The sequence below is a fragment of the Orcinus orca genome, chromosome 16 (assembly GCF_937001465.1).
Source record: "Orcinus orca chromosome 16, mOrcOrc1.1, whole genome shotgun sequence".
Taxonomy (NCBI): domain Eukaryota; kingdom Metazoa; phylum Chordata; class Mammalia; order Artiodactyla; family Delphinidae; genus Orcinus; species Orcinus orca.
In genome coordinates, this window is record NC_064574.1 from 83,536,731 (window position 1) to 83,557,742 (window position 21,012).

The 21,012-nt window shown below is 52.7% G+C and overlaps 2 protein-coding genes across 2 annotated transcripts in view; both read left to right on the forward strand.

Moving 5' to 3' along the window:
- Positions 1 to 12,502: 12,502 nt before the first annotated feature.
- On the forward strand, positions 12,503 to 19,458 carry ZNF853 (zinc finger protein 853). The gene is made up of 3 exons (XM_033426838.2): positions 12,503 to 12,628; positions 13,419 to 13,536; positions 16,083 to 19,458. Exons 1-3 carry the CDS (start codon positions 12,617 to 12,619, stop codon positions 18,116 to 18,118), a joined length of 2,166 nt encoding a protein of 721 aa, XP_033282729.1. The 5' UTR covers positions 12,503 to 12,616; the 3' UTR covers positions 18,119 to 19,458.
- The window catches only part of ZNF316 (zinc finger protein 316), a 38,604-nt gene continuing 31,012 nt past the window's right edge, over positions 13,421 to 21,012 (forward strand). Inside the window, exon 1 of the mRNA XM_033426819.2 lies at positions 13,421 to 13,536. The gene's annotated coding sequence lies outside the window, so the exon portion shown is untranslated. The remainder of the gene's footprint in view (positions 13,537 to 21,012) is intronic.

Below are 21,012 nucleotides of genomic sequence, written 5' to 3' on the forward strand. Positions count from 1 at the left end.
GCCTCCCCCCAAAACCCCAAATACCATGTGGGCTGACCATGACAAAGTCTTAAGCCAGATTGGACCCAGAGGTTTCCTGTTTCTGCCCCTTGGGCTCCCGATACGGAAAGTTCCTCGAGAAATATTTGCCAAGTGAAAGCTTGGATAGCATTATGAAGAGTGTAACGCCTAAAGCCATGTATGTGACAAATAAAAAGACAAGGTGATACTGCAGCTTTCCCACAGGTATACGTGGATGTGTATGTACATGTGTTTAAAAATGGTATACACCAACAGTGGAAACCTCTGGGGGGGGTACTAGAAATGGGGTGACGGCCAAAGGAGACCTTTCCTTCTCTGTACAGTTTTAAAGTTTCATTTTATTTTTTAATTCTTAATTAAAAAAATTAGTCTGGGGACTTCCATGGTGGCGCAGTAGTTAAGAATCTGCCTGCCAATGCAGGGGACACGGGTTCCAGCCCTGGCCTGGGAAGATCCCACATGCCGCGGAGCAACTAAGCCCGTGCGCCACAACTACTGAGCCTGCGCTCTAGAGCCCACGAGCCACAACTACTGAGCCCACGTGCCAAAACTACTGAAGCCCACACGCCTACAGCCTATGCTCCACAACAAGAGAAGTCACCGCAATGAGAAGCCTGCGCACCACAAGGAAGAGTAGCCCCCGCTCACCGCAACTAGAGAAAGCCCGCGTGCAGCAACGAAGACCCAACGTAGCCATAAACAGACAAACAAAATATTCTGAGTCATAATGAAAGACAAGACTTGAATCAGCCCCTGACTACTATAAGTAAGAGCAGCCAGCGTCTGGTATGTGTCCTAGCCAGTACTGCACATGTTTAATATTTTTATAAGGATGATGTATTCACATGTTACTTGTCTAATTAAAAGATAATTTTTTAAAGGAATTTTAGGACTTCGATTTCTGGTAGTGATGGGCTAGATTTTTCAGACCAACCCTTTTACTTTAAATTAAAATGCTGGATAAAATACAGAAGTCCATTGATGAGCCCACAGGTTGCAAAGAACGTGCAGGTCAGGTGCCAAGGGAAAGCAGGTCAGGTGCGCTAAGACACTTTTGCCCTGAGGGCCTCAAGGGTTAAGGGCTCAAAGTGGCGGTCTACTAGGAGACCCTCTCTCCATTTTGCTGGAACCCCCAGGGCTGTACCTTCAGTAAGAACAGAAGACAGCATGGAAGGTTTCCCTGGTGCTGAGCAGAGCCTGAGAAAAACCAAAGGAAAGTCTGGTTCCTGAGAAGTGAGGGACAGGGGTGGGTCCTCACCCTGGTTGACAGCACTGGTTACCCCAGGGCACATCCCACTGTGACCTCAGTCCGTGGGGGTCCTAGACTTGTAGTCCTCCCGGGTACCTGGCAGGAGCAAACACACATCCTCTGGAGGAAAGTCATTCATCCTAGGCTCAGCCCACAAATGACTGTCCAAGGAGAACGGCTGATAAACAGTGAGAAGTGAACCCGGTGCCAAGAGTGGGAACCAGCAGAAAGTCTTCCAGTGTCACAGTTGTCAGAGTCGGACTAAAACAGTCATGTTTAAAGGAATAAAAGATGAATGACACTATCTCCAGGGAAAAAGAAATTGTGAATTACCTAGCAGATTAAAAAAAAGAAGCTGGCTAGAACTTCAAGAAATGAAAAGTAGGATCCCCTACTGAATTCAGTGGAGCTGGTGGGGCTGCAAAATGGTGTAACCCCTTTGGAAAGAAACCTGGCAATATTTAGCAGAATTATATATGTGTTTGCCCTTTGACCCAGGAACCTCCTTTTAGTTCCAATGGCAAAAATAGGAAATAATACACACACAGGTCGTTTCATTGCAGCATTACGTGTAATAGCAAAAGATCAAAAACTTCCTGTGAGTCTATCAACATGTTTTTTTATCCACATGGAAGAGTATTATGCTACTGTTTTTTGGATTTTGTTTTTAAGATATTCTGCCAGGGAGTGACTGCTAGGATTTATTAAGTTAAAAGAAAAAAGCAAGGCCCAGAAAAGTGTGTATAGTTTGCTACCTTTTGCAAAAGGAAGGAGGTGGGGAAATATAAATTGAAATGAAGGAAGGATAAAGGAAAAACTAATAAAATAGTAGCTTAGGGGAAGGGGGAGCAGCAGAGTGAAGTGATAGGAATGGAAACGAGGCTGCTGAATGTACCTTGTTTTGTAGTTTTGACTTTGGGACCATGTAAATGTTTAACTTCATTAAATCAGACAGAAACACAAAGCAAACGGAAGCAGGTGAAATTAACTTGGTATCCGAATCGGTAGCATAACCACACAGAAAAGAAAATCTCCAGTTTCTTTAAAATACAGTATTTTAATGATACCTGTGCCTTCTTCAACTTACGAAATCCTGTTCAACATCACTGAGAATTTTTTAAAATGCAAATTAAAGCGAGGTCATTTTTACCCATCACATTGCCAGCTGTTAAAAAAAAATGTGTGGTTAGCAAGTGTATGTGGCAGAATTATTAGCCATCTACCAGCCATCTGTCTCCTAAAGGACCTCAGTTGGGGCAAATACTTGACAGGCACCTGCTCCGTGGAAGCTGGGCCCCTCCTTGGAATGAATTGTGGTTGGTCTAAACCGGCATGTCCTTCCACACCTCTGCTCGGAATTTGGTTTTGTCATGGGCAGGGGATGTGTTTCTGGCCGGGGTGGGGGCAGGTCTGAGAGAATGGCTTTCTGGAAAGTTCTCTAGCCCAAAGGGACCAGAAATGGGGACACAGCCGTTTTGGTGTTGGTTGGACACTGTCGTCGAGGATATGGCACCTCTATTCTTAGGACATAGGCATCTTGCAGTCCTCTTGGGACTCCTCTTGGTCACTGAGGTATCCTTGGGCCACTAAATTGACCAACCCTAGAACCCCCGCCACTGCACTTCTTCTTACATGAGATAATAGCGTCTTCCTCTCTAAGCCAGTTTTAACTGTTTCTGAAATTTGGAACTGAAAGTATCCTTGATGTGGCAGAGTGGTTGGGAAACAGGCACTTTTATTCTTGGCTGGTAATGGTTTAAATTGGTACAACTTTGTCAGGGCAATATCTATCAAAATTTAAAATATCTGTTTCCGGGAATTCCCTGGCCGTCCGGTGGTTAAGACTCCATCCTTCCAACTGCAGGAGGTGCAGGTTCGATCCCTGGTCGGGGAACTAAGATCCCTCATGCTGTGCAGTGTGACCAAAAAAAATAAAGTAAATAAAATATCTTTGGCCAGCAATTCCACAAGTAGGGCTGTATCTCACAGAAGAACTCTCACAGTTAAATTAAGTTCCATGTACAAGCATGTTTGCAGTATCAAAAGATGAGAAACAGCTTAGATAGTCATCCGTATGGGCCTGGTTAAGTAAATTAAGGTATATCCTTGCAATTGGATTCTAAGAGGGATTTTTTCTAATTCGGTAGGTATTTGTTCTACATGGAAAGATGTCCAAAATATATTTAGTTTAAAGAGCAAGTTGGGAGTTCCCTGGTGGTCCAGTGGTTAGGACTTGGCGCTTTCACTGTCGTGGCCCGGGGTTCAATACCTGGTCGGGGAACTAACATCCTGCAAGCCACAAAAATAAAGAAGTTGTTGCAAGTCAATATGTATATTATGATCCCCGCTGTGTAAACACACTATAAATAAATAACAATATATTCTAGTTATGATGTATCTCTGTTGTTTCTGCCCATTCAAAACTCTGCCCCTTTTTTCCTGCTACTGATAGCATCCTCACTTCACCCCTGAGTCCCTGGCTCCATCCCTGGCCCAGGCCTGGCCTAGCTGAGCTCTGCAGCCCCCGTGGTGATTGCCTGAAAATGAACGCATGAACCCAATGAACCCTAATGAAACCCAATTCTAAGACTTGAGCCAGGGATTTCCCTGGTGGCGCAGTGGTTAAGAATCGCCTGCCAATGCAGGGGACGCAGGTTCGAGCCCTGGTTTGGGAAGATCCCACATGCCACAGAGCAACTAAGCCTGTGAGCCACAACTACTGAGCCCACGTGTCACAACTACTGAAGCCCGTGGGCCTAGATCCCGTGTTCCGCAACCAGAGAAGCCACCACAATGAGAAGCCCGCGCACCGCAACGAAGAGTAGCCCCCACTCACTGCAACTAGAGAAAGTCCACACGCAGCAACGAAGACCCAACACAGCCAAAAATAAATAAATAAATATATTTTTTTAAAAAAAGACTTGAGCCAGAACTACTGGAAAGAGAATCTGTCTTTTCACTTGAAGCTAGGAGGGTGTAAGTCCACAGCTGGGGTGGGAGAGGCGGGGGGGCAATCACGTGGATGGAGGGTGACCACACAGAGGAACACAGAGCTGAGAAATGAAGAGACCCGAAGTCCTTATGATGACACTTGTGCCCTGGATCTTGACATGCCTAAACATGGTATCTATACCCTGGGCTTCTAAATTATGAGTCAATAGATGCTTCCCAACTTTTTTCCTCAAACCAGTTCGGGGTGATTTTCTTTTACCAGCAGCCGAGAGATTCCTAATGAATTCACAAATACATATACCTATGGATTTTTATAAGAAACATCTGGAAAACTGTGTTCCTAGCTGTTAAGAGGGGTTGTCTCTGGAGGTTGGGATTTTAGGAGAGTTAAACTTTTTTTTTGGCCACGCCACGCGGCATGTGGGATCCTAGTTCCCGGACCAGGTATCCAACCCAGGCCCTGATAGTGAGAGCACCGAGTCCTAACCACTGGACTGCCAGGGAATTCCCTAAACTTTCTACATTATGGCTTTGCTGTCCCACATGGAAACCTGTAGCCAATGTGGCAGCTGAGGAGCCCTTGAAATGTGCCCAAATGGAGATGCGCTGTGCGTGCAGAAGACATATATAAAAAGAACGTAAAAGTTCTCATTCATAATTTAAAAAATCAATTACACGTTGAAATGATACTATTTTGGATAGATTGGGTTAAATATTACTAAAATTAATTTCACCTGTTTCTTTTTACCCCTCTCAATGTGGCTACAAATTTTTTTCCAATGACTCTTATGGCTTGCATTTGGCATCACACTTCTATTAGGGCTGGTAGAGAGAGCACATGAAAGCCAACCTGTAAATCTTTGCTGAATGGATATCACGTTTAAAGTGTTTGCAACATGCAGTATTAACTTTGTGATCAGATCAAGAAAATAAAGTTGAGAAATGTTTAACGCAGTTGCTAATATTTGCGTGGTGACCCCAGTTGCACCTCAGCCCCTGGGATTTTACGTCACCTGCTGGACTAGGAATTAGTTGGTGGAATGATCAAGAGCATGGGCTTTAGAAGTCCACAGACCAGGATCTGACCCCAGCTCGCCCTTTGTGGCCTTGGAGGAGTTCATTTAATCCTCTGAGCCCTGGTGTTTTCAGCCACAAAATGGGGCGAAACACGCTTTCCTCCATAGGTGTAGCTTGACTAAGGCGTTTGAAAGGAGAACTTCTGCCCCTTTGTTCCCTGGGCTTGAGCTACCACCACCAAGCCCTAAGGTGCAGTTTCCCTCCTAACTTTGTGGAGCTGAGATTGCTGGCTGTCCGCCAAATCCATTTTCTCCTTCCACCGAAATTAGGTGGTAGCTGAACACACCACTAGATCCCTTCCCCCCCCCCCCCCTGCCTCCCTGGCACGTGATCCCTGTGCCTCGGGCAATGTAGATTGGATAGCCAAACTGAGCTGAGCCGTTCAGAGTCTTTCCTAGGAGTTTAGATGTGGCGGCCAAGAACATGTGCCTCCCAGGTCTCCTGCTCTGGGAGCAGAGCTGACTTACAGCCCCAATCAGATTTTAAACTCAGAACCAGGCAAGCACCTCAGTTCCAGTTCTCTGAGAGTGAACATCGGGGGATGGGAGAGTGGGGGGTTGGACCTGGGGAAGCGATGCCTGACATTTGCCCACTGGTCACCACCATGCACGCTTTACACACACCCTGGGCAGTCAGTGCTGCCCCCTCATCGGTCACTCTTCCCCAGATCATATTCTGGACCTTCTCCATCATCCCCAGCTGGAGATGCAACTTCCTGCAGCCCCAGAGTTGCCATCTGGGTGCAAGTCTGTCACATTCCACTCCCCCTCCAGGCCTGTGTAATTTCCTCTTTCTGTCTTTCCTTCTCTCTGATTCTTTTGCACACAGTCTCTGCCTCTCTCAGGAAAGAGAAAACCAAAAGCACCCATCTACCAGATTTTAGAAACTGGAACACAGATGACCTAGTGGACCTGACTTAGCAGAGTGGAGAAAGCTGAAAGCTAAGCTGTCAGAGGCAGAAGCCGAGAAGCAGCCACCTGAGCTCCGCAGACCCCCAGAAAGCCTGCAGAATCCAAGGCTTCCTAAAAACAGGAAGATGGGTACAAAGTATTAAAAGGAGCCAGTGGGCGCCCAGACCTCACCTCCCACTTTGTATCCAGCTAAGAGACCCCTCCTCCTCCACCCTGGCAGAAGCCTGAGACCAAATAGGCTCTGATTTGGGGAACACCGGGCAGAGCCAAGGCAGGGAGAGTTCATCTTGAAAGCAGGGGGATTTGATGAAATCTGCTTTGCGTAATATGAGAATCCTCTTTTCCCTGTTAGGCTCCTAGAATGCTCATGATCGAGTTACTTTTCCAGGCTAGAGCTTAAATGAGTCCTTTCTAGAAAAACTGAGTGGCCTAAGAGAAAGTACTAACAGGTGTTTGAGGACACCCCTCCCCCGGTGAAGTTCTCCAGTTGTTCAATTCCCTCTCTTGTATGCAGAGTGACTCACTCCACGCATATGACTGAACAACCCAGGGTCACCTGGCATGCTAGGAAACCCTCCAACAGGAGAGACAAAACAAACACATTAAAAAACAAACAACAAAAGGAACTGCAGCAAACAAAGATGACAGAGGGAGCAGGAACAAAGTTAACTGTTCAGAGAGATGAGAGCAAGTATTGTAATCATGAAACAAGAACAGCAAGTATGAGAAAAGCAACAGCTTGAGAATAAGAAAGTGCTGGGAAATTGAAGACAGGATAGCAGAAATAAAAACATTCAACAAAAAGCTTAGAAGAAAATGAAGAGAACATCCTCTAGATCTGGGCTCTAGAAAGTGCACTGAGTTTAAGTGATGAAAAATGGAAGAGGAGTTAAAATGACTTGAGAGGATTAGAACAGAAGGTCCAATATCTTTTTTAATATATAAATTTATTTATTTTATTTATTTATTTGGCTGTGTTGGGTCTTTGTTGCTGCATACAGGCTTTCTCTAGTTGCGGCCAGCGGGGGCTACTCTTCATTACGGTGCATGGGCTTCTCATTGCGGTGGCTTCTCTGGTTGTGGAGCACGGGCTCTAGGCGCGTGGGCTTCAGTAGTTGTGGCACATGGGCTCAGTAGTTGTGGCTCATGGGCTCTAAAGCGCAGGCTCAGTAGCTGTGGCACACAGGCTTAGTTGCTCCGCGGCATGTGGGATCTTCCCCAACCAGGGCTTGAACCTATGTCCCCTGCATTGGTAGGCGGATTCTTAACCACTGCGCCACCAGGGAAGTCCAGAAGGTCCAATATCTGAATAATCAAAATTCTGGAAAAGGAGAAAAGAAAGCAGAAGGGGGACATTATCAAATAAATAACTCAAATTCATTTCTCAGAACAGAAAAACATGAGTTTCCAGATTGAAATAGCTGCTTGAGTGTCCATTATGGAATTTCAGGATACAGGTTATAAAAAAAAAAAGATTTACAAGATTCCAAAGAGAAAATACCAGTCACATGCAAAGGATCAGGTATCAAAATGGCCCTGGACATCCCCAGTAGCAATACTGGAAGCCAAAAGGCAATGAAGCAGTGTCTTTCAAATTTTGAGAAACAATTGCCAATCTGTAATCCATACTCAGTCACATGAGAATGAAGGTTTTTGCACATGAGGGTTCCCCAAAATTTACTTGCCATATACTTTTTCTGCTGCAAGACTTCAAACTACATTTCCCAGACTCCCTTGTCTTGACCTCAGGCTAGATTCTATTATACTAGTGAGATGCACTAATGAGAGATGGAAGAGAAGACATTTCCTGTTTCTGGTGGTGCCTTCACCAGTGGCTGGTGGGTCTGGGCTCATGAAATTGCTTTGGACTCACAGTTCCAACAGTGGGTACAACAGGCTTGATGACACTGCTCCCTGAAATATTGTTTTTCCCCTTTGCTCCTCCAGCCCCGAGGGCACTAATTTCTGGGTGGTCTCATCTTCCCTCTTTGTAATACTGAAGCCCTTTTAACATGTTTGTACCATTTTCCTGTATTAAATGTTATGTTTAATTACTTGAGAATTCTGCTGTTTTCCTGAATGGATTTTCCGGGCCTTGGGCTGACTGAGATTCCACTCTTGTAGTTGTACCATCTGGAACACATCTCCACCAAGGCCACACGGCAGCAGAGGAGTGAGACGGAGGAAGCACACCAGCTCATAAGAGCTTTGTCTTAGAAGTAGCATATGTCACTTCCTTTCATAGTCCCTTGGCCAAGTTATTCATTTAACCCCAATTTAACTGCATGGAATGCTTGGAAATATAGGGGAGCTCTTGGAATATTTGTCGAGCACAAAATGTCTCTACTACAATGAGAAAGAGAAAGACGTGGTATGAGGAAACAGAATGATGCAAGAGAGAGAGAGAGAGAGAGAGAGAGAGAGGCAAAGGAAAGTCCCAGATTGATGGCAGTGGAGAGTCCCAGGCTGATGGCAGCAGCCCTGAGGGCAACCTGCCCAATTTGGATCCCAAGGAAGGAGGCTCCAGAAGGGATGTCTCTGGAAACAAAATGAAACAAATAGATTTTCTGACCAGTTTCACCAGGTGGAAAGTTGGGTTGAGAGGCATGTATAGAGCTGAAGGAAGATGTGAGGAGACCTAACTGTTGATTCTACGAATGAATCAAAGAAATTTAAGAGAGAAAGAGAGAAGGAGTGATTAATTCCAGGAAGAACCAAGAGTTGTATAAGAAGGAAACTAAGAAAAATAATTCACTAGGCTGAGCAGTGAACAACATTTGCATAGATATAATTATGGAAACAGTAAACATGGATTTACCAAAACTGATAAAATTGTGTTGAGAGGTGTGGTACTGCACTGCAATTCTGATACTGACCACCAGAGTTGGCACAGACTCCACAAGTTAAGGACATGATCCCCAACAAGACTGCCCTGACCTCAGATATCCACTGCAAGTTTGCAGTTTCCCAGGCCACCTACACTTCTGACCAACTGGCTGCAAATTCAGGGGTTCCTATGACCCACTCGGGTTCAATAATGCACTAGGTCAACTCACAGAATTCAGGAAAGCACTATACTTATGATTACAGTTTTATTATAAAGGATACAAATCAGGACCAGACATGGGCCATGAAGGGACCCAAGGTCTGGGAGAGTCTTGAATATGGAGCGCTCTGTATCCTCTCTCTCTGTGGAATCAGAATGCATCCCACTCCTCTGATTATCACCAACCAGGAAGCTCAGCTGAGCTTGGTGTCCAGAGATTTTATTGGGGTTTCATTACGTAGGCATGATTGACTGAATCATTGGCCACGAGACTGACTTCAATCTCCAGCTCCCCACCTTCTCCCCAGAGGTTGGGTTGATATCACTGGCTCAAAGCCCCAATTACAGAATCACATAGTTGGTCTTCAGGGTATGACTAGCACCCACCCTGAAGCTCTCCGGGGGTCCAGCAGGAATAACAAAGGCATTCCTATCACCGAGGAAATGCCTAGGGTTTGAAGCTGTTTTCCGGAAAACGATAAACACCAGACAAATGATTGGACAACAGGAGGATGAGAGGGAAAGTATGCATGTGTCTGTGTGGTTTAAAGAGTTAAATCTGCACCTTCCAAAGTGGGATACCATCTAAACTGGAAAAATCAGGTAATAGCATTAGAAGCATGTTATTTAGAAATATGGCAAGAGATATTAGAAGAAATGGGAGTGGACTCAGAAGTGAGGAGATACTTTCCTTGTTGCTACAGATTTTGTAGAACTATTTGACTTACACAGCTCGGTACGTGTGTTACCTTGATAAAAAAAAAAAAATCAAAGGGAGGGAATTCCCTGGCAGTCCAGTGGTTAGGACTCCATGCTTCCACTGCAGGGGGCACAGGTTCGATCCCTGATTGGGGATCCTGCATGCCCTAAGGCGCGGCCAAAAAAAAAAAAAAAAAATTAAAGGGAAAATGAGGAAGAAAGGGAAAGGGTGGCTGTGGTTGAGCCAGTGCTCAGGTATGGACCAGAGAAATGATGCTCTTAGGGAGAGAACTGCTGACCTGGGAAGACACCTTACTGCAGGTTTGCAGGATGTAAAGGTGAGCAAGGAGCCTGTGGTAGGAAGCAGAGCCTGAAAAGGCAGCAGATCGGGAGGAAGGGGGAACCAAGGGTGTTCTCCCAGCAGCCACCAGAGAGATGTCCACAGCTGCCTAGAGGTGGAATGAGATGAGAGATCCAGTGACATGGAGGTCCCTGGTGACATGAGGGAGCTATCTGGGTGGAGTGATGGGGCAGAGGCGAGGCTGCAGAGAGGGAAGGGGGGACAGGCTAATGGGGATGTGGATGGAACTATTATCGGTCATCTTTCTGGGAAGTTTGGGCACCCAGGGCAGGAGAGAGAGGTGATTGTATGTTTTTAAGATGAGAGAGCCACGAGAGTGAGTAAATGCTGTTGGAAAGCAGCCAGCCGCGGGGGAGGTTAAAGATTCAAGGGGTGAGTGGAGCCTCTGGGCGTGAGGTCTCCCCTCAGCCCCTCCCAGGGGAGCGGAAGGTGCACACCTGCCCTGTGCAGGAGGGGGATGCCCACTTATCCTCAGACACCCGGCTAGTGCGGTGCAGTCCCCACCCCACAGATGGAAGGCAATGATTGGCCTCATTCTATGGCTGGAAGAAGTCCCTGGGAACCCGGATTTTTCTGTCTCCAAAGCTAGGCTCTTACTGCGCTTGTTCTGCGGAGGAGGAAGATGTGGCCCTGCCCACTGGAGCTCCTAGTCTGAGGTGAAGCTGCCAGACAGAGTACAGGCAGTTCAGACAAGGGCCAGAGGGGAAGCCCCAAACGCCATTGCCTGAAGGGCCAGGAAGAATCCAGAAATGGAACAAGGGGGCCACACGTGTGGCAGCTATGTGAGCATGGAGACAGTAAGGAGGGGAGGGGGCTGTGACCACATGAGGGCTCGTGTCCCCCTCCGGCGGGGCATTCCCATAGTCCACCCAGGAGCAGCTCCCTATGGCCAGCTCTTTGGGTTTTCAGAGAACTGGAGTATCCCGATTTCAGGGTGAACTCATCTCCAGATCAGAGAGACAGTGCAGTAAAGGGATGGGATATTGAGATGGAGGGACCCCTGACCAGCCGGGAAGTGGCTAGGCACGTCCAGGGAGGCCGCTGCCAGGTGCTGCTGGGGTGGGGACTGGGGAAGGCAGAGGGCGGGGGTGGGGCAGGGGGCCTTGTGCACAGAGGAAGCGAGCAGGGGGCGCAGAGAGGGACGAGCTGACCAGGGTGGCCCGAGGGTGGCCCCTACGACGCCATCTGGTCCTTTGGGACCCACGCCCACCGTCCTGGCTGCAACACTCCCCGCCCCCTCAGGCCTGTCCTCGCCACTCCAGGGTCCAGGACCGGAGGTCCAAGGGGAGGAGGGGGAGGCCTCTTCAGGTGGCCCGGGGTGGGGCTTCACTAACTGAGTGTCATCTAATTGAGTGCTAATTAAGCCCAATTTGTACCCTGGCCAGGGGCGCCCTGAGGCCGTGCCTGTCGTTCACGGGGCGGCAGGGCCCCAGCTGGGAGCCTCCCGCTACACTCCTGCGGCGACAGTCGCCAACCCCGGCGCGGACGCGCGCACCCAGGGATGCGGCCGGGCGAGTGGCCGGGCGGGGAAGGGTTAAGCCCACCGAGCTCGCGGCTGCCTAGAGCGGCGGCGGCGGCGGCGGTGGCGGCGGCGGCAGCGGGGGCCGGGGCGCGGGGCCGCGCGGGCGGCGGGCGGGGGACAGGATGCGGATGCCGGGGGGACTTCCTGTGCCGGCCCCCGCCGCCCCCGCCCCCGGCCCGGCCGCTGCCCGCACGGACGCACGGCCGGCGGGTCGCACGCTCGGGCGGGCGGGCGAGCGAACGGGGACCCCGGCCCGGCCGTGGCGCCCGCCGCCCGCGGGGCCCGGCCCAGGCTGCCCGCCCGCGGGCTCCCGGCACCTGTGGCGGCAGGCGGACCCCGGCCGGGCCCGCGCTGCCCCGGGCTGAAAAGACACCGGTGGCACCCGGCCCCGCCGACCTCGGGCTGGGTCGTCCACCGGGGCCGCCCTCGGGGCCGCCCCGTAGCCCTCGGCGCCCGCGATGGTCCCGCACGGCCGGCCCTGAGCCCCGCGCTGGTTGGGGGCTCGGCCTCCTCCAGCCCCCACCCCAGGGAGCCGACACCAACTTCTGTTCTTGAACTCCGCTCTGCCCGCTTCTTTTGGCCCAGCGCGACCTCGGCAACCGAGACCGCGGCCGACCCTCCTGAGTGCCCAGAAAGGCCCCCGGGCGGCCTGGCGCCTCCCCGGCTCCTTCTGGATGGGGGCTTCTCAGGAAGGTGCTGGCTGAACGCTTGGGCCTTCACCTTCCAGCCCCTGCTGACCACACCTCCCCTAGTGCAGAGGCTGCGTGAGGAGCAGGAAATGCTGTACCAGGTGAGGCCCAGTGGGTAGGACAGCAGGGTGAACCTAGGGACGCTTCTCTGAAGAGGCTTTGGACTGGATTCTGCAGGGCTAGGGAGACCTGGAGTCACCCTGTTAGGAGGGGAGGGAGGACTGGACATGGGCACACCTCTGCAGGGGCCAAGGTGGACGCGGGAGAGAGGCGGGGAGCCCTCCAGACCTCAGGACTGCCTGGGCACAGGGCCAGACAGGGAGCCCGCCAGTTCCGTGGGTCGTGGTACCCTGGAAACCTGCCTTCCTGGGAGCTGAGGTGGCACCTGGACCGACCCACATGGCCTGGAACCGCTGGTCTGCTGGCGGCCTGGGAAGGTGGGGTGAACCCCCCAGCAGCCTGGGAGGCAGGAGGCCAGGGAATTGAACAGACTTGTCACTGCTTGGAAGGGGGCTAGGGGAGTGTGAGATGGACAAGTCTCTCTTTTTTTCTGCAGACTTCCCCAAATGTCCCTTCTGGGAGTGCAGCTAGCCACCTTAGTATCGTCCCTCAGTGACGCGCAGCTGCATGGGCTGCCCCGGCTGTGGGGCTGAATGCGGGCCCTGCACAAAGTCTGGAGAGGCAGGACTCCTTGTGCAGGCGAACGGGCTGGGGATCCAAGCCTCTAGGCCACCCCTGCTCATCCCTTTCCTGGTTGTGGACCACACGGTCCTTCTTTCTAGCAGGGGTGAGCTGCCAGCTCTGGGGGTCGTCAAGGGAGTTGGTGCCCCTGAGCCCGGGGCTCACAGCGTTCCTACGCATCTGAACAGCTTCCTTCCTTCCTCAGCACAGTGGGCTCCCTGGGATCTCCGTCTGACTGCCAGGATGGAGGTAGGGCCGGCAACCAAGACCTTCGTGCTCGAGCTGCGGTGTCTTGAAGATGGGGGCTCAAGGCCTGACACCCTCTCAGGTGAGGGGCTGGGGGGGGGCCTCTGACGTCCTAAACCAGGAGATGGTCCTCAGGTCCCCAGCGAGGATCCTTTGACAGAACGCAGGCCTGCCACAGCTGGGAGGGAGCCCTGAGTGGTGGCGGGCGGCCTGCTGTTTGGAGGGGCACCCACCTGGCAGTTCCGGGGTGTGGAGGGCAGACTGCACCCACTCACGTCGGCAGGTTCACATCGAGAGAGCAGGTGGCTCGGGCTGCAGTCTTGCTGGTGAGGGCTGCCTGGCAGTGCAGACGTTCTCAGCCCCTGCCCCGGACCTGTATAAGTGCTGGCTGGGACCCTCTGCTGTTTCCCCAGGGCTCACACAGCCTCCATTTTCCTCCCACTTCTCCCTGGCTCCAGACTCAAGGTCCCAGATTGAATTCAGCGGCAGAGGCGCCCTCTTGTCATTGGCCGCGTGGCTTTTCTTTGGCCTCTGCTTCCATCCAGCTTTCTCTCCCCTCTTGCCCAGAAGCAACTGTGGCCCTGCAGAACCTTCCAAGACCCCGTCTCTCTCTGGGACCTGCTCTGGGCGAATCTTTCCATGGTGGCCACACTCGTGGGACTCAACTCCCCACTCTGGGCTTCGAGGGTGCTGAGTGAGGGGCTGGGGCAGGGTTGAACAGAGCATGAAAAGGACCAAGGGAACTGGAGGGGTTGGATGGGGATGTGTGGACTTAACTAGGACTCTTGGCTTTTTTTTTTTTTTTTTTGCCCGTGCCGCGCAACTTGCAAGATCTTAGTTCCCTGGCCAGGGATTGAACCCGCACCCTCAGCAGTGAAAGCTCCGAGTCCTAACCTCTGGACCGCCAGGGAATTCCCAGGACTCTTTTGGCTTAAATATTTAACTGACAAAAATCTCACGAGAGCAGACACATCAGGTGACACTTAAGTATACATTTACTACAGCATTGTTGTTAACAATGTTTAAAATGCCAGAAGAAGTCCGGAGTGGCCATATGGCCAAGCACTGTCCTAGAAATGAGAGGACCCACACAGAGGCGTGCTGTGTCCCTGCTGCACCCAGAGGTGGTGGGAGAAGGGAGTGTCCATGTGAGTGTCGATTTGCCGAGAAAACAGGTTTTCATGGCTGTCTTCCCTCCTTTCCCGCATACTCCCACTTGATGTGAGTGTATAGGAAAAATGCGTTCACTGATCCGTTGGTCTAAGCAAAGGTTATTGGGAATAGTTTCCTAAAAGGGAATTATTTACATGTAGATATCCCTTGGCTTTATTAATTCAATATTATTTATTATTCAATATATTCCTGGAAAAGTAGCCAGAAAGCAAAATTTACAAAATCAAATCTCTACTTTCCATTACAAAATTGAAAAGATGATATTGTACGAAGAACAGATGTTGAAATCAGACTTGGGAATGGAGAAAGCCTCTTCAGATTTTCTGATAACACAGCAGGAATGCTCAAAGTGAGAGACTGCGTGTGGGTTTTGTGAAACAGCAACAGAATGAGTCCTGTTTAGCTGAGCTTACACTGCGTCCTGTACCGTGCTGGGGCTGCTCATTTATCCCCTCTAATTCTCACGATTTCCCTGAAAGGGATTTGTCTTCTTTAGCAGATGGGGAAATTTAGGTTCCCAGAGGTTAAATAATTGGCCAGTTGCCATGTTGACTTGGGGCCGTGAGTTGGTCCTTTCCATCCCAGAATAACAATCTAAAACACTTCCAGCTTAAGGACTGTTTCAGTTGGAGCTAGTTATATCCTCAGTATTTCCGAACTGTTTGTTAGTTTTCAAACCCATTCCAAACCCACAGGGAGAGGGATTTTTCAAGCACCTGCTAGGGGTAATGTCAGGGCTCTTCCTGCTTCACTCATTAAGCTGTTGGTGTGGGTGTCACTAAGCTATGTTACAGACAAGGAGGGCCCTGAACCTGCAGGAGGTTAGACAGCTGCTCACTGGTAGAGTTTTTCTGAACTGAGGACTTCCGACCTGGAAACCTCATGTTCTCTCTGACACTTTGGTGACTTTTAGAAACTGCCGCAGAAACACTTCCAGGCAGCCTTACAGAAATTCGTTATTATGTACAGAGGAGGTGAGTTCCTTTAATTTACGGTGTGACCTTAACTGAGGTCTGAGTTCAGCATGGGCCTGTGGCTTAGCCGTGGGAATGGCTGGTTCACTGTTTCCTACTGGATGGCAGGTAAGCCCAAAGGACTTCTCAGGGAGAGGTGCTGGGGAGCCACAGGCCCCCACGGTGTCACTGCCAAGGTCTGAGGCACGGAGCCTGTGTGGCAGAAGGCCCAGAGGAGAGGTCAGGGGCTGGGGTCCAGAGTGACGAGACCAGCTGTCCCTGGGGCACCTCTCCAAGCCAACTCCACACCTCTGGGCGTTTCCGTTTCTACCATACCGCCACTGTCACTTGGTCCAGTGTTTTGGGGTCCCTTCTGAGGGCTCAGGAGTGTATGGTACAGTGACTGTACATGGGGCAGAATAAGGGGGGAGATCCTGGGAGTCTGGATCGGAGAGCTGCCTGTAGATCTTTCTCTCCTGGCTTCCTGCCATTTCCGCTACAGGTGGCAGCGGTGGGAGTGAGAGTCAGGAGGAGGAAGAGGCTCAGGAGAGGAGCAGTAGCCCACCGCGGCCAGCAGTCTCAGCCCCGAGGGGGGCCGGTGCAACCGCTGAGGGAGCCCCGCCAGAACAGCAGGAGTGGCAACCCCGACAGTTAGAACAGCAGCCAGAGCTGCAGCAACAGCCACAGCAGGAGCAGCGGCAACAGCTGCAGCCACGAGACGAAGGGTCAGGACCTCAGCCAAACTCGCAGCAGCAACAGCAGCAGCAGGGTGGGCAAGAGCGGCTGCCTCGACCACAGCCGGAAAACCCCCAACCTGTGCGACAGGAGCCCCTGAAACCACAGCCGCAGCTGATGCAACAGCAGAAGCAGCCACAGGAGCAGCACATGCAAGAGCACCAGCTGTCACAGCAACAGCAGGAACAGCTCCAGCAGCAGCAAGATGGGCAGCAGCAGCTGCCTCGGCAGCAGCAGGAACTACAGGAAAATCCCCAATCTGTGCACTATGAGCAGCGGAAACCACAGCCGCAGCGGCTGCAACAGCAGGAACAACCACAGGAGCGGCAAGTGCAGGAACAGCAGCTGTCACAGCAACAGTGGGAACAGTTACAATCACAGCAGCTGCCACCGCAGCAGCAGTTACAGCAGGAACAGTCACAGCTGCAGCAGCAGGAACAGTTACAGCCGCAGCAGGAACAGTTACAGCTGCAGCAGCAGCAACAGTTACAGCTGCAGCAGCAACAGTTACAGCAGCAGCAGCAGCTGCAGCAGCAGCAGTTACAGCTGCAGCAGCAGGAACAGTTGCAGCAGCTGCAGCAGCAACAGTTACAGCAGCAGCGGCTGTTGCAGCAGCAGCAAGAACAGTTACAGCAGCAGCTGTTGCAGCAGCAGCAAGAGCAGTTGCAGCTATTGCAGCAGCAGCAAGAACAGTTACAGCAGCAGCTGCTGCAGCAGCAACAGTTACAGCAGCAGCAGCTGCTGCAGCAGCAGCAAGAACAGTTGCAACAGCAGCAGCTGCAGCCCCGGCCGCTGGAGCCAGAGGAGGAGGAGGAAGAGGTGGAGCTGGAGCTCATGCCGGTGGACTTGGGGTCGGAGCAGGAGCTGGAGCGGCAGCGGCAGGAGCTGGAGCGGCAGCAGGAGCAGCGGCAGCTGCAGCTCAAACTGCAGGAGCAACTGCAGCAGCTGGAGAAGCAGTTGGAGCAGCAGCAGCAGCTGGAGGAGCAGCAGGAGGTGCAGCTGGAGCTGACCCCGGTGGAGCTGGGGGCCCAGCCGCCGGAGCTGCAGCTGGAGCTGACCCCCGTGCCGTCGGAGCTGCAGCTGGAGCTGGTGCCCGCCGCGGGGGGCGGCGGTGCCGCCGTCCCGGGGACGCCCGCCGCGGTCGTGGTGGCGCCCCCGGGCTACGTGGTGCTGCAGGAGCTCATGGTGCTGCCGGCCGTGTCGGCGCCCTCGGTGGTGGCCATCCCGGGCCCGGCGGGCAGCGCGGCCCTGACGCCGGCCCGGCAGCGGCGGCGGCGGCGCGCCCGGGACCGGCCGACCATCTGCGGGGAGTGCGGCAAGGGCTTCAGCCGCAGCACGGACCTCGTGCGGCACCAGGCCACGCACACGGGCGAGCGGCCCCACCGCTGCGGCGAGTGCGGCAAGAGCTTCTCGCAGCACTCGAATTTGGTGACGCACCAGCGCATCCACACGGGCGAGAAGCCCTACGCGTGCCCGTACTGCGCCAAGCGCTTCAGCGAGAGCTCGGCGCTCGTGCAGCACCAGCGCACGCACACGGGCGAGCGGCCCTACGCCTGCGGCGACTGCGGCAAGCGCTTCAGCGTCTCGTCCAACCTGCTGCGCCACCGCCGCACGCACTCGGGCGAGCGGCCTTACGTGTGCGAGGACTGCGGCGAGCGCTTCCGCCACAAGGTGCAGATCCGCCGCCATGAGCGCCAGCTGCACGGCGCCGGCCGCTCCCGGGGCCTGGGTCTGCTCCGCGGCGCGCGCGCGGCCGCCGGCGGGGCCCCGCGCGCCGAGCAGGCTGCGGACAAGGCGCCGTGACCCCGGGCGGGGGCCGAGGTCGGGGAGGGCGCCGCTCTCCCTGTCCCCCACCCAGGAAGCTCAGCGCCCGCTAGGACGTCTTGACCCAGTTCCGGGGTCTCGGGACGTCCTGGAATATCGCCGGGAAAAGGCTACCATCCTTCTACCGCGTCAACCGAGTGGTCGGACGGGTTCACCCTCAGAAACACTCCACAGGAGGAAGTCGACGAGGCTAAAACAGCACGGATGTTGCACATCAGTACAAACAGCACACGGTTCAGATTCGGCATCGGGTACCGATGGGTGAGAAGTCGGTCAGGGAAGCCTCCCTGGGAAAATTGGACTTACTGGAGGTGAGAGCCGCAGGGGAGAAATTCCAATGACAAGACGAGACAGTGGGTGACATTCGACAGAGCTCGAACACTAACCAGGGAGTCCGATATACGTGGTACAACGCACGTGAAAAGGATTTGGTCCTGGTGAAAATTATTTCATGGGAAAAAAAGGAAATGTATCTGCACTACGTAGAAAACTGATCAAGGCATTAAGTTGTCCTCAATGGCATTTGCCTTGAAAATACTTCCTAGAATGAAAATTCATCAGGGTGGATAAAATCCTGATTAAAATGTTTGTGTTCATAAACACAGGGTCCGAGTGTCCGCTGGGTCAATGTGCAAACGCCAGGAAGTCCACTCTGGGTGAAGGTGAAACCTTCCCTCCAGGGCCACCCAGGCAAGCCTCAGGCCGGCTCTAGGCCTCTTTGCTTCCGTGTTCCCATGCCCACAGCCGCTCCCTAATGCCTCTTGAGTAGAAAAGCCTGGGGCTGAAGCAGAGGGCATTCTGGGAGTGCTGTCCAAGGTCCTAAGGGGTGGTTCCTCCATCCTTCCCAAAGAGCTCCGGGTAGCCCCACCCTAGCCTCCCTTCTCAGATGCCCGTCCAGGGACTGAGGCTGTGGGGTCGGGGCCTTGAGACGCAGCGGCAGGTTCTCCCGGGCCAGGCTGTGCAGAGGGCTGGCCCGAGTAGACCCTGCCTCATCGCCGGGAGTCAGAGGGAGAATGTCAGGGACAGGGATTGGAGGCAACAGAAATGCTCTTTATGACAGTTTTGTAAGCATCTGGGGCTCAGTCAAAGCAGCAGCAACGTGATGCCTTGTGGGAAGGCAGGATGATGCCGGGGCGGGGGGGCACCCGCCACCTCAGGCCCCCAAGCCCTTCCTGCTCTCGACTCCCCCATCTGGCTACTTAGATTCTGCCCTGCTGTCCTCCCTGCTTCTCCTTTACTAACAGAGCCTGCTACGTTTTACAGATGTGTTGGTAAGTGAGAAACAAACAACGAAAAATAAATTAAAATGAGGAAATACATTGTCCTGCCTGTGTTTTCACCTCTGGGTTTCATGGGGCTTCATTTCTCCGGCACATTTTCCTGGTCGCTCTAGAAACAAGGGACTTAGTATTCAGGCCCGTGCCCAGTGCCCCTCACCCTAGAGCCATCCTTGTAGCCTGAGACCCTTGGTGGGGGATGGGCTCATTCAGTAAAACCCTCCTGGGAGGGATGAGGACCAGAGAGTGGACGCTGGAGGAAGCCAGTTTTGGCGTCTCCATGGCCTTAATAAATCACGCACACGTAGACCCTTGTTTCAAGGTCTGCTCCTGGGGAGCCCACCTTAAGACTGACAGTGTTGACAGCGGTCTTAGCAAGTGGCGTCTGAAGTGGGGACCCTGGGCTTGGACCACTCGCCCATTGTAGCAACAGGGGCCCCCTTGTGGGTGGTGACCCCTGGCCACTATACTGATGGACAGGACAGGATACCAGGTGAGAGGGGATGCCCCAGCTCATGCGGTATCTTGAGCACTTCAGAGATGTGAGAAACGGTTATTATAGGTACTGTGGAATGGGTTGGTTTTGCTGAGCACCATTAAAGCCACGATGAGGGTAAAAGAGGGCACAGAGAGACCGTCAGAGGCCTCCATGCAGTATTTAAAGGGACTCGGTTCTTTCTGCCAAGCGTCGACTGCCAAGGACTAGGCACAAGGCGTAATGCAAGAGTAGAGAAACTTATGGCTTGGACCGGGGTATCTGGGCAACGTCCTTGAGAACACCGAGCCCCCACATTCCCCTCAACTCTGGGCAGCAGGTGTGACCCGATTTCCCTTGCTAGAAACACCAGCTGTGCGTCTTACCTTGTCCAGAGACCATGCAGAGGTCTGGTTGAGGCAGATGTCTTTCAAGACAATACTTGCCCTCCTATGTTGAGGTTCTAGGCCCAGCACGGCCTGGCTGGGGCAGCGCTGGCTCCGCCAAGGGAGGGAAGGGATTATTCACCAAAGGACCTGCAAGTCCTGGCTAATACCTACCAGCGGGAACAAGGGAAGCACACCTAGGAGTGGATCTGGGGGTTGAGGGGCTGGGAGTGGGTGGCATATTAGCCTGGAGGTTGAGACACACCTCTGTGTCCCCCTGGGTAGCGCCCTGGCAAGGGCACCTGGAGCTGGTCCTACTGCTCTGCTGAGACGACTGCTGGAAGCTTGGGCGTGACGATGGTCCACATCAAGTGAGCTGGGGTTGCCAGGACTGCCTGGGCAGAGTGTTGAGTCAAAGTATCAGAAGTCTGGAGAAAATAGATGTTTTATTCCAGAGAACCCATTGTTGGCTATGCTGTGGGAGAGCCCGGAGGACCTTCCCTCCCCGAGGAGATAAGCAGTGTGCAGGTGAGAAGGCACTGGCTTCATTCAGGAGCTAAGCAGGAGCTGCTGTCTGTAGACCTGGGCTGACATTAGAAGTGCCTTCACGGAACTGGACTCTCGTGTCAACAGGGCGGCAGCATCCTTGGAGTAGCAGCGGCCAGATGCAATGCTGAACTCCCAGGACGAGACAGACATAGTTACTGAAATGGGCAGTAAGCTGGGGGTGGCGTC